At 42.3% G+C, this 13,067-nt stretch overlaps 1 protein-coding gene across 1 annotated transcript; it reads left to right on the forward strand.

Moving 5' to 3' along the window:
• The first annotated feature begins 5,913 nt into the window (after positions 1–5,913).
• GOT1 (glutamic-oxaloacetic transaminase 1) lies at positions 5,914–12,979 on the forward strand. Its single transcript, XM_081955186.1, has 9 exons — positions 5,914–6,192; positions 8,461–8,642; positions 9,286–9,409; positions 9,565–9,677; positions 10,287–10,391; positions 10,587–10,737; positions 10,935–11,100; positions 11,202–11,344; positions 11,935–12,979. The coding sequence occupies exons 1-9, from the start codon at positions 6,069–6,071 to the stop codon at positions 12,069–12,071; spliced, it is 1,245 nt and encodes a 414-aa protein (XP_081811312.1). The 5' UTR covers positions 5,914–6,068; the 3' UTR covers positions 12,072–12,979.
• The last annotated feature ends 88 nt before the right edge of the window (positions 12,980–13,067 follow it).

The following is a 13,067-nucleotide window of genomic DNA, read 5'->3' on the forward strand; positions in this document are numbered from 1 at the left end:
CTGTATCTCTCTCTTCTTCAGTTCCGCTACCAAAAATCCAAAATCCCTTCTAACCTTTAACATCGCTGGAGGGAGCTCTTTAAAAACTCCAATCATGTTCCCATCTATTTGAAGGCAGGAATAATAAGACTTTTGCAAAATGTCATTTCTGAAATTTCTCTCAGTAAAGTATAGCACAACATCTCTTGGTAGTTGCCTTTGTGATGCTATACGTGAATTTACTCTGTAGGTTTTATCCATCTTAGCAGAAATCTCACAAGAATCCACCTTTAATAACATGGCCAAAGCATCAGCACAAACTTTTCTTAAGTCCTCTCTAGGATTTTCTCTTATACCCCTCAGTCTAACAGCGTACTCCATAGATCTGAATTGCATCATAATAATCTCATTATCCATCCTTTGCATATTCCCCTCAATTTCAACAAATTTTAGATCCGTTTCTTTTGTTTTGGTTTCCAAATCCAAAGCCAGTTGCTCAACCTTTCTGTCCACCTTAAGAACAATTTCTGACAGACTTGTGGTTATGACGTGTAAATTTTTATCGAGCTGGTCGTGCTTTTTTATGGTATCCTGAACCATTTCTTTAACCTCATTAATTTCTTTACCTATAAAAGCAATTTCTTTACCTATGAAGTCCTTCAAATCCTGGAGATTTATTGTAGCACCTGGAGAAGCCACGTTTTGTTCCGTTGCCATAATTAACAAAACACACTTCGTCCCAACTTTCTCACAAAATACTCCTCCAAGTAGATCAGATTGTATAAACTAGCTTTAAAGTAAACTGGCTTAGAGATTGTTAATAGTTATTTCAGCCGTTCCGCCTTTACTGCCCTGGCTATCAGCAAGTAATTAGCTTTCGTTTTCTGTAGGTTTTCAGCTATAAATCAACGCCATTTTGAATCCTTTGTTCTAAGCCCACACCTCTCGAACTCAGCAGTAGCGTTCTTTTTAAAGAGATTTTTTTTCCCCAATTAAGACTTAAAATACTTGCAAAAGTCTTGCTTCCTTCTTGAGATGTTGAGATGTTAAGATAATAAGGCTGCTCCCGGCGACTGGCTCTGCTAATTAGCAGAGGTTATCAAAAAGGCAGGAGAAAACAACAACTGCGAAGGGGGGCAAACCTCGTCGGACTCCAGAGGCTATAAATCCTCCTGGAGGGTACACGAGGGCTCAACCCAGCAGCTGAATCTCTCCCTCATAAATTCCAAGAATTTAAGAGTGTCCGAGGTGTTAAAGATCGTAAAAAAACACCTCTAACTGTCTCTTGATCTGACAGGCTCAAGGAAAGCCTGCCGTCGGCACCAGGAACAACCAGGAAGTCATGGCTCGGGATTTTAATCAAGCCTGTCTAAAGTGTGTTCTCCCTAAGTTTGTGCAACATGTGCAGTGTACCACCAGAGGTAAGAACACTCTAGACCATATGTACTCAAACTTAAGACAGGCATATAGAGCAATCTCCCTCTCCCATCTGGGTACCTCTGAACACATCTCTCTGCTACTGTGCCCAAAGTATATCCCCCTTAGGAAAAGAATATGGCCAGTCAGGAAAACTGTCAAAATCTTGCCGGAGGGAGCACTCTGCCAGTTGCAGGATTGCTTTGAGACTACCGTGTGGAGTATATTTGAACCTTTGGAGCTGCAAGAGTTCACTAACGCTGTACTCTCATACATTAAAACATGCACAGACAACGTAACAGTGAATAAGCGCATCAGAGTTTACAGTAATCGTAAACCCTGGATGTCAGCAGAGGTATAATAACTTCTGAGAGTCCAAAACTCCACCTTCAAGGCAAGAAACGAAGACAAATACAATGAGGCCAGGGCAAACTTGAGAAGAGGCATTAAGGCGGCTAAACAGAAATACAAATAAAAGGTAGAGAAACATCTGGAAGATAATAACTCAAGACAGGTGTGACAGGGACTACAACACATAACCAACTACAAGGGCAATAGGAAAAAAATAACCAATGCTAATGCTCTGCTGGTTGAGGAGTTAAACAGCTTCTTCTCCCGCTTTGAGGTCAAAAGACCAGTCTCTGTTGCTCTAGACCAAAGGCCCTCTGACCTCCAGCCACTCACCCTGGATGAACATCAAGTGAGAGCTGTGCTGAAGGCTGTAAATCCCAACAACGCTGTAGGTCCAGACGGGGTGTTGGGGAAAGTGGTAAAAACCTGTGCTGACCTATTAACAGGGGTCCTGACAAGGATTTTTAACATCTCCCTGCAACTGGCTAGAGTCCCATCATGCTTGAAAGTAGCCACAATTATCTCAGGTCCAAAGAAAGCAGCCATAAATAGCCTGAATGACTATAGACCCATTGCATTGACGTCTATAGTGCTTTGAGAGACGGGTCCTACAACACCTCAGGACCTGTCTTCCACCAAATTTCGATCAACATCAGTTTGCTTATAGAAGCAACAGGTTGACAGGGGACACTATCGCCACTGCTCTACATATTGTACAGAGCCACCTTGAAAAATCTGGGAATTATCTCAGAATGCTTTTTATAGACTATAGCTTGGCCTTTAACACCATCTTACCAGGCATTCTCATTAAAAAGCTGACCGATCTGAATTTTCCTCTCCTCACTTGTGAATGGATCAAAGACTTCCTGACAGATCATCCATAAACAGTAAGGGTTAGGTCCTTTACATCTTCCATGCTGAAGCTCAGCACAGGCTCCCCTCAGGGCTGTGTGCTCAGCCCCTACCTGTACTTGCTGTATACACATGACTTCATATCCTCTGATCCATCCAACATCATAATAAAGTTTGCAGATGACATAATGGTGCTGGGTCTCATAACTGGGGGGGATGAATCAGCAGACCGGGAAGAAGTCCAGAAGATATCCACATGGTGCTCAAAAAACAACTTACATCTAAATACTAGTAAGACAAAGGAGATGGTGCTAGATTTCCAGAAGCACAGAGAGGAACCTGTCCCACTGTATAACAGGGGCTGTGTGGAGAAGGTTTCCTCTTTTAAATTATTTTAAATTCTTGGGAGTGCTTATTAGTCAAGATCTCACCTGGAAAAACAACACATCCCTGGTGATTGGCAAGGTCCAACAGAGACTTCATTTCCTTAGAGTCCTGCAAAAAAATCAGGTGGAACAACGTTTGATGACCTCTTTCTATCGGTCCACAGTAGAAAGTGTTATCACATATTGCATAGTATGGTACACTGGTTTAACAGCTGCGGACAGGAAGGCACTACAGAGAGTGATCAATTTGGCACAAGTAACCATTGGTTGCCCTCTAACACCACTGGATGACATTGCCAGGCCTCGCTGCTTTAGCAGACTAAGGAAGATACTCAGATGATTCACACCCTGGTCAGTGTCTCTGCACTTCTATTATCGGGCAGAAGACATCAAAGCATAGCCAGCCAAACAAATAGGTTTTAAAAAGTTTTATCCTTGGGCTGTCAGACTCTTAAATACAACCACAATCACTCCATGCACATATGGAAATGTATCACTAGTTTTTCTTTCTTTCTTTTTCTCTTCCCCTAATTACTTGCATTGGGATTATTCCTTATACTATTTATGTTGTTTGTATTTGTTGTCATGGATTGCACCAGTGAGGCTAAAACCAATTTCATTGTATTTATTTTGTGCAATAAAGGCTATACTATATGATATGATATATGATAGGAAGAGAAGTAGATGGTTTCAGTCCTTTTTCACCACCAGTGGTGAGAGTTAAGGAGGCTTTTTAAAAATGTTATAAAAATTGGTTATTTTCTTTAATTTGTTGCTTTTCCAGATAAAATTACACTGCCGGTATTCAACAGTTTGCTTTCAGCATAATATCTGAGGGCTAGTTTAAAAAAAAACAGGCTGATGAGCAGCATATAGCCTGGTACATTGTCCAGTCCCATCACTAAGCCATAATGAAATAGCCAACACTGGACTATGAGGGACAAGATAAGTGATGAAGTGATCTAGGGAGGAACAGGCAAGACCTGAAAGCACAGAAATTGTTAAGTATAGAAGCCCTGTATAAGATTACAGCCATCTCAGTCTTAGAATACATACACAACTATTTCTGTCCTAAAGGGTACCTGGAGGTGAAGAGACTTGGCTGGAGTAGGCTATAAGCTTGGGAGTCTGAAAGCCATATCGTTCCATGTTCTCTGGCATCCATAGTACTGAAATCAGGGAAAAGGCAGTTCCAATCTGAGTTGATCCAGTCTTATAATATGGGGAAGTTCAATTGTTATATCCTGGGAATGGAAATCAGATGTGTTCAGGATTACATTATCTCTATTGCAGTCATCAGCTACTGGTAGTTTTAGGTTTTCTCAGCCTCAAGCCATGTAGGTGGTTACTTATTAGATCTGTATTTCTTTGGATAGATGACATAGGACATTACTTATGACATGGTCAGATCATTCCAGGAAAATGTCACATTATTAGCATCCTTGACTTCCATAAGCATGGCAGACCAGTTAGGACCATGGCAAGTCCCTTGCATATGATGAATCCAGGAGATTTATGGGCACATTGGGGACTTGATGGGCCAAACTCTCCTGTGCTTGGTCACTGTCTGCAATGTGTCAATGGTTAGTACTTTAGACAAAATTGCTCTTGAAAAGCCTCTTGCAGTGGCAGGGTACCCCTTGGCTTGACAGTGAGCTCCAGGACATCGAACAATTGAAGAGATGCCTAGAGCAACAAAGATAAAAGGTGAAGAATGAATACAACAAAGCTCAAGTACAAGCCCATGTTCAGACCTGCGCTGTGGTGATTAAAAACAGCAGAGGATGCTTATTTCTCTACACTTAATTCATTTGAAGGATTCTTTTCTGGTGACCCTGTTCAGAGTGACTTGCTCTGCAGGGAAAGAATTGATGTCAATGCTCCTCAGGTTGCTGGGACATGCTTCTTTGCAGATAAAATAATTTATGTTCATTTAAGTTTGGATGCTACGTGGATGATTTGGGTAATATTTTATTAAATTATCTGGGATTACATTTGAAGAACTTCATAGCTCTTTGTAGTATAATCTGCCATCTGGCCAAGGGTCCAGACAAGGAATGCAGATGATGTTAACTTCACAAGAGAATGTAATCCCAAAAGCAGTCCTTTCATTGGATGCCCCCTTGCCTTGAAACACTTGCTTGGAGGTTCAACTGGCACTTTGTTTATTTTCTAGGGAGCTGTTAAAGACTATTTTGTTTCAATGGACATTTGGGTTATGATTTCCAAGATTGTTCTGTTAGATGCAGAGGTTCTCAAACTCAGCAATTTTAGGCCAAGTTTGAGAAACACTGTAATAGGCTGAGATGGATGTGTTTGAAACGGAAACATGACAAGGCTTGGACTCCACGGCCTTGCGAGGACTGCTGGCACTGACAGTTGAGTTGCAACCTATTTTGTGCCTTCTGCTCAGATAGTCAGAAGTGAACCTGGATGAGAAACGAAACGTTTTGTTCTTCTTCCTCAAGGGGAAAAAAAATCAGTCCAGTTGCCTTTTCTTAAGAAAGCATTTTTGAGTGACCTTGGCCCCGTTTCCCTCACGAAAGTTCTCTTCTCCGGAGAGAAGCGGCAGCTAGCGCCCATCTCTCGGAGGACCTCCTGATGGAAATGGGCCTCCCCCTTTCTCTCCACAGGAACCCCACTAACGGCCCTCCAAGCCCATCATCCGGGTCACTCCCGTTCACCCGGCCCGCCAATAGGCAGCGCAACGCAACCCAGCCTCGCCCGCCCACGGTTGCGTAATCATTCCTTTTATACAATTTAGGAGACGCCGATTGGCTGCCCTTCCCACTTCCAATTCTTTGCAACATTGGATTCGCGGAGACGTCCGGCAGACTGAAGTGGCGGGCCATTCGCTGAGCAGGCTCGGCCCACCCCGGCCCTCGAGAGCCGCGGCCTGATTGGTCAGCGCCTGCCCTTGCCTGCCAAGGTGGAGGAGCAAGGCAGGTACGGATTGGCGGGCGGCCCTCTCCGCCTCCGCCGGTGAAGGTGAAAGTCTCCTCCAGGCGGGCAGCGGATTTGCACTGTTGGGAGCCGCAGCTGGTGGTGGTGCCGGTGCTGCTGCTGCTTGGGACCCCCTCCGCCATGGCTCCTGTAGCAGGATCTGTCTTTGCCGCTGTTCCCCAAGCCGCCCCGGTGGCGGTTTTCCAGCTCACGGAAGATTTCCGCGCTGACGAGGATCCTCGCAAGGTCAACCTCGGAGTGGGAGGTGAGAGAGCGAAGGCGGGGAGGAGAAGAGCACGCCCGCCTCTCTTCTGCCCTCCAGTCGCGTTTTCCACTTTAGGCGGCCACGGGGCTCGGTTCCCTCGCGGAGCCCTGGGAAATCTCCGGATTCCCGATCGGTTGTAATGAAGCAGACAGCCGATATAGGCGATGCGCTCTTAGCAGCCGCATTTCTGGAAGCTCAGCCCCGAGTGAAAGTGTGCCTTAAGAGGAGACGACGGGTAAACTCCCTCCAGCTGGTTCTTTACACCCAACAGGCATTGATGTTGGGTTGACAATTCCCCCCCCTTTGTGACCTGAAGCACTTGATTTTTCATGTGCAGATATATTCCTCTTCTGTGTGAAAAATAAGTAGTAGTACAGTAATAGAATACAGGTAGTCCTCGACTTGGAACAGTTCATTTAGTGACTCGACTTGGAACAGTTCATTTAGTTCAAAGTTACAACGGCACTGAAAAAAATGACATGACCATTTTGCACACTTACAACCATTTTGCACAGTTAACGACCATTGCAGCATCGCCATGGTCATGTGATCAAAATTCAGACTCTTGGCGACTGACTCATATTTATGACGGGTGCATTGTCCCAGGATCACGTGATCCCTCTTTGTGACCTTCTGATGAGCAATGCCAATGGAGAGAGAGAGAGACAGAGAGACAGAGACAGAGAGTGACTGGCCCAATATCACTCCACTACACTGTTTTTCTATCTAAGACAGGGCCAGTTAAGGTGCCTCAGTTCCTATACCTAACTGGCTCTAGCTGTAGTTTACTGGAGCTAGGTAATTATTGATCCAGATAATTAGAAGCCAAAGTACTTAAACTGATGACTCATGAGGATTAGAGTAATTTCCATTCTTTGTTGTGCCATACTTTTCTTTGACTTCATTTATCTTGGATTTCCTGACAAATATTAGCAGAGAAGTATTTGATTAAGAAGTATTAAGCACTGATTAGAGTTAAAGGATCCTGCAGAATATGTAATGACTGGTCTGATCTGCCCAAAGACTTTTATAACAAGCTGTGATCACAGAGGGCAGTATTAGTGTCCTTTGCTTTATAAAGGACATCCAAAATTAGAGTCTACCCAATGCCTGCACTAATTCTCAAGACACAGTTCCATGACTCTTAATGATGAAAACCAATGCATTTTGGCATGATCTTCCATGCAAATTTCTTTGTTCTATTGATGTTTTTAATTCCACTTATTGTCAGGGATATATTTTGGCTGTGCCACTTGGAAGTGGGTCTTTATAGTTAATCATGAAAGATACGGAATTTTGATTACGGTGTTACTTATGCTTTTGAGATGATTTAAATACAGATGTGATCATGCTAGAGCTCTAGCCTGAAATTTGCAGGAATCCTTTATGATTCCGCACTGCTACTCATGTTTAATCAGCAATGTTATGGAGCCTTTTTGAATTCCCTGGGTACAGACAAATATCCAGCAAAGGGAAAAGAGGAATAGGTTTTGGTATCTATGGTTATGGTATAGTATGGTATGTGGAGTTCTAGTGCCAGATATTCTAACTGGGGTGCGGCTGTCAAAGATTTGGACCGATGTCCAAATATTAGTTGAGCCAAACTGCAGGGCCTTAAGAGATTACTGCCTGAGTCTTGCAGAAACAAGAAAGGAGTCTTTGCACCAGAAAATAAAGTCCAAGTTGAATGGGCAGGTCAGTTCTTTGTTAAATAGTAATTTTTGCCCCTGCATTGAACATACACATGTTCTTTCATCCTTTTGTTGATCATTACACAGTAAAATAGCCAAAAAGTCATTCCAAAAATTTTCTGCTTTAAAGGAAATTCTTTAATTCTCTTTGTACTAATGTTTCAAATATTTCTCAACTGTTGTTACTTGCTCCATTGTGCACCCTCATGATTTAAATCTGTTTGTAACAATCAAGACATTTCTTTCTGACTTACAGTTTTTTCCCCCAAAGCTCCTATTCAGTTATAAACTTTAGAGCTCCACCAGATCTCTTATTTATAACAGTCAAACTAACAATTCAATTGTCTTCATGAAGATTAAAATTTTAATTTAATTTAAATTAAAAAAATATTTTTAATGTCTCTCCAAATAGTGTGGAACTGTTCCTGCAATGTTATTAGTCTTGCATTCTTCAAAGGTTTAAAGTGAAAACCAACAATCTACAACAAGGGTGCCTTGCATTCTCTCTCACCCCCACCATTATTATTATTATTATTATTCCTTGTATTTGTTAAGGTAATTCTATTCTCTCCTTCAGCTTATCGCACAAATGAAGGACAGCCATGGGTATTGCCAGTTGTCCGGAAAGTGGAAATGATGATTGCCAAGAATACCAATTTGAATCATGAATATCTACCTATTCTGGGTTTGCCGGATTTCCGTGCCAATTCCTCACGAATTGCACTAGGAGAGGATAGCCCAGCCATCAAAGAGAACAGGGTAAGCGTGAGGCTGGAAAAGAAACTTTTGTTGCCAATCATTGTTGGCCTCTTAAAGGTCTGTGAAATGTTGGTTCATCAACTACCTGGCCAGCTACATTTTTTACAACTGAATATCATCATACAGCTGCCAAACAAAAAGGAAATAACAATATATTTTTTAAATGAAATGATTCTATTGATCTTAGAGAATAAATTCTACAAACACATTTTTGAGAGAAAGGCAGCTTTGGGATTCAGTCAGTTCGCACCACTTTGAGAGTACTGGTTGTTAATTTTCTGAGCATTTTGGTAAAGTGGTTGTTGGAAGAAATCGTTAGGGCAGAGAACCGGTTGTTAAATTACTTGAATCCCACCACTGGAGAAAGGCACTATGTTGAAGCAAGTAGTTTCACCTTTTTGCTATGAATCATTTAGTCAAGAAGTTGAAGAGACAGAAACATTTGGGGCTAAGAAGGATGGACAGACTAGTGTGTTATATTGTTCCTCCTATTTGAAGTAGAATTTGTGCAATTTGATTGGATGGAACCATTTGGGGAGAGCAGAGAGCTGATTGTATCAGATCTTTTATGGCAATTTGGATGCCAATTTGAAAGGAAGGAACGGTCATCTTACAACTCAATATATCTTTCCCTCTATTCCAGGTGGGAGGTGTCCAATCCTTGGGGGGCACTGGAGCTCTCCGTATTGGAGCAGAGTTTTTGAGACGGTGGTATAATGGAACCAACAACACAGCTACCCCTATCTATATTTCTGATCCTTCCTGGGGTAAGTGCAGAGAGCTGCTAATATTTTTTATCTGGGGTGGAGCAAAAAGAAAAAAAAAATCCTGATTTCTCCAAAGTGATGTATCCGGATGCTTCACTACGGTCTTAATATAGACCACATAAGGCAACCTTAGGTTGAACCTTCTTTTTCCACAGAAAACCATAAAGCTGTCTTTATGGATGCTGGCTTCAAGGACATTCGGAACTATCGCTACTGGGATGCGGCAAATAGGGGTCTGGACATTCAAGGATTCCTTTCTGATTTGGAGGTGCGTCAGATATCCTATAGGTTGCGGGCAATTAGATAGCGATATGAAAAGAACACCAGATAAGGCTGGGCAATGAGTATGGCATAGAGCACCTTCCTGTGCAGATCATTTGTAGTAGCTGCACATTCTAAAGGTTAGTGCAGCATCATTACACTGAATTATTTCAGAATCACATAATGGAACAATTGCCAGACAGACGGTCATCTTTTACTTGCTTCATTCCACTCAGGATTCTCTTCTACGAGTAAGAATTCCAAGTGCTGGAAGCAGAACCTGTATGTGCATAGTACTTTTGAAGCATTTTTTAAACTATATTTGTTCATGCTCCCAATCAATCATCCCCCAAAAATCTATGGTAAATTTCAGAATTCTGAAGAAAAAAGGACTGAATAATTTTGATGCAGGGAAATGCTAAAATACATTTTGGTTTTTCTTGGGCCCTAATCCTTAATAATCATCTGAATTTTATAAGCGTTAGTAGATTTCCCACTTATGAGAAAGATGTTAGTATTGCTATACTACCGGCAAGATTACATGGAAACCTACAGTATTTATGCTTGACTTTCAGCATCTTTAGCTAACTCCAGTTCTTTTGCTTTCTTTATCCAGAGTGCTCCAGAGTTTTCCATCTTCATCCTCCATGCTTGCGCTCATAATCCCACTGGCACAGACCCCACTCAGGAGCAGTGGAAACAAATTGCTGCTGTTATGAAGGTACTGACTCCTCTGCTACTATTAGAACATAAGATGCATTTTATGTTCCAAAAATATTGTCATGCATTTAACTTCTTGACGCAAAGGAATCCCAGTACAAAGAGCTAGTATGTGAACATTCATTTCCCAGGAGGCAATTGAAGATACTACGGAGCAGGCCTGAAGCTAACACCTCTCACTGTTCCACTCTTACAGCGCCGGTTCCTGTTCCCATTCTTTGACTCTGCCTACCAAGGCTTCGCCTCGGGTTCCCTGGATAGAGATGCTTGGGCTGTACGCTTCTTTGTATCGGAGGGATTTGAACTCTTCTGTGCCCAATCCTTCTCAAAAAACTTTGGCTTGTACAGTGAGTATTTATGGGATCTGATACTTAACTGGCAGATTTTGGGTGCCCCCCCCCCCTTTTGTATTTTTATGTTACATTAAACTATGAGCCATTTGGGGGCAATTCCTTTGGAACGCAGGTGGTTATACAGAGCTACTGATATGGGAAGAGCAGGGCTGGTTTCTCAGTTCATGGTTGTACTCTTCCTTTTTCCTCAGATGAGCGCGTGGGAAACCTGTCCGTTGTGGCCAAGGATGGGGATAACATGAAGCGGGCCCTGTCACAGATGGAAAAGATTGTCCGTACTACTTGGTCTAACCCACCCTCTCAGGGAGCACGAATTGTGGCTGAAACGCTCACCACACCAGAGCTTTTTGCTGAGTGGTAAGAACAGAGCGGTACTTGTCTGCTGAGCGGTAAGAACGACGTGACAAAAAGTAGCCATGAAACCTCAAGTCGTTTTTGTCATTTACGTTCTGTGGCAGGAAGGACAATGTGAAGACAATGGCAGATCGGGTCCTGCAGATGCGGGCAGAACTCCGGTCTCGGCTTGAGGCTCTGAGCACGCCAGGCACTTGGCGTCACATTACAGAGCAGATTGGCATGTTTAGCTTTACTGGCCTCAACAGTGAGTACAATGGGGCGAGTGGATGGGATGGTGTCAAGAGGAACAACTGCATATAGGCATTTAACGGTGACCTTAAGGAACATGGGAGCGGTGCTGCGTCCTGGGAAAATATAAAGAATGAGCAAGTGATTCAGAACATCCCTCTATTGACCTTGTTGCTCTTAAAAACGAAGGCTTTGGAAAGGATTTCCAGTCCTTCTGGAACAAGGGACTCTCCCTGAGACATCAGTTTCTCAACCAGGCTTAATTTGAAGGGTCGGCAGGTTTTATATTTTTACCATGACTTGTCATGCTTCTACCCCTACTATTAGTCTGGTCATGTCATCCATTTTGAAAAAAGTTCATTTTGAAAAAAGTTCACAATAGGGTCATGTTTCACTTGGAGGAGGTTGACTATATTTTCTCTGCATGTTTATTTCTCATTGACCAAGTCAAGAGTACATAGAGTATGGTCAAAAAAGGGGGGGGACTTGTCAGCTTGCCTTTTATATCCTAGCTTTTGGGTGCTTCTAAGTCAAATATGAAATGTAGCAAAAGTTGCTTGAGGTTTCTGGTGAGAACTCCTGACATTTTGTCTTTTTCCTTTCCAGTTAAGCAAGTGCAATATCTGATCAAGGAGAAACACATCTACCTGATGGCCAGCGGCCGTATCAACATGTGTGGCTTGACCACAAAGAACCTGGATTATGTCGCTAAGTCCATCTATGAAGCAGTCACCAAAATCTAGGAAATCTGAAATTGGGCACTGCATATATGTCACTTCCATAGTATTTTAACTGTTTTAAGATGCAAGCTATCACTGTTAGGGGAAATGTATGCACAAGAATAGCCAAGGCAGGTGAGCAAAGAGCACCACTTAACTTTTCCCCATTACCATTTTTATGCTTCAAATCCTTTCCTCCCTGAAATTGCTCATTGTGAATATGAGAGAGAGGATATTGTTATATTTCCATATGTATGGAAAATTACGGAGGAAAATTGATAATTTTATACATTCAAAAAAAAAATTAAGGAATCCTCTAAATCATTTTGTCAGCTGCTAACTTTACTAGATTCCAAATCAGCCTTAGGATTTGGGAGATTAAAAACAAAAAGGTAGAACTTAACATGCAGTTGCATGCCAATAGGGTGACCTGACCTTTAATAGCCTGAAGAACTGTCTCCTTCCGTTTTACCAAGCTGGTAGTCTCACTGTCCTTTATCTTTGTTGCTCAGGAGTGACTGGGAACTGCAATTGTCCCAAAAGTGTCTTCTTGCCTCTTGATAGGTGTCTATGTATCCATGTGTCAGTGGGACTGAAACTAAAACGTGTTCCTTCTATATGTGAGCTGTCAATTTGCACATTTAGAATAGCACCTGCTTCTAGAATGGAAGCATACAACCATTTCTGGATGCCTTGTATGTGTATATTCTGCACTTTATGTAACTGACCCCATCTGACCGGAGCCTGATGAAGCAAGAAGACAGTGCCCCAGGGGCGGATACCAAAATAATTAGTCTAGCAGTTACAGGCTGTATGGGGTTTTTCAGGAAGCAAGATTGTAATTACTGCTGGCTTTCAGTCTCGCATGAACTAAGACTGTAAACCATAATTGTACCTTATCCCTCAATGCAGAATAAATAAATATTTCCTCATGTAGCTCCCATTTATATAAGCCAATGTAAGTTTAAATGTACGTTTATATTTTTAAAGCAGTTATCATGATCCTGTGCTTGACATAAA

The sequence above is a fragment of the Natrix helvetica genome, assembly GCF_964273705.1.
Source record: "Natrix helvetica genome assembly, chromosome: 5".
Classification (NCBI taxonomy): Eukaryota; Metazoa; Chordata; class Lepidosauria; order Squamata; family Natricidae; genus Natrix; species Natrix helvetica.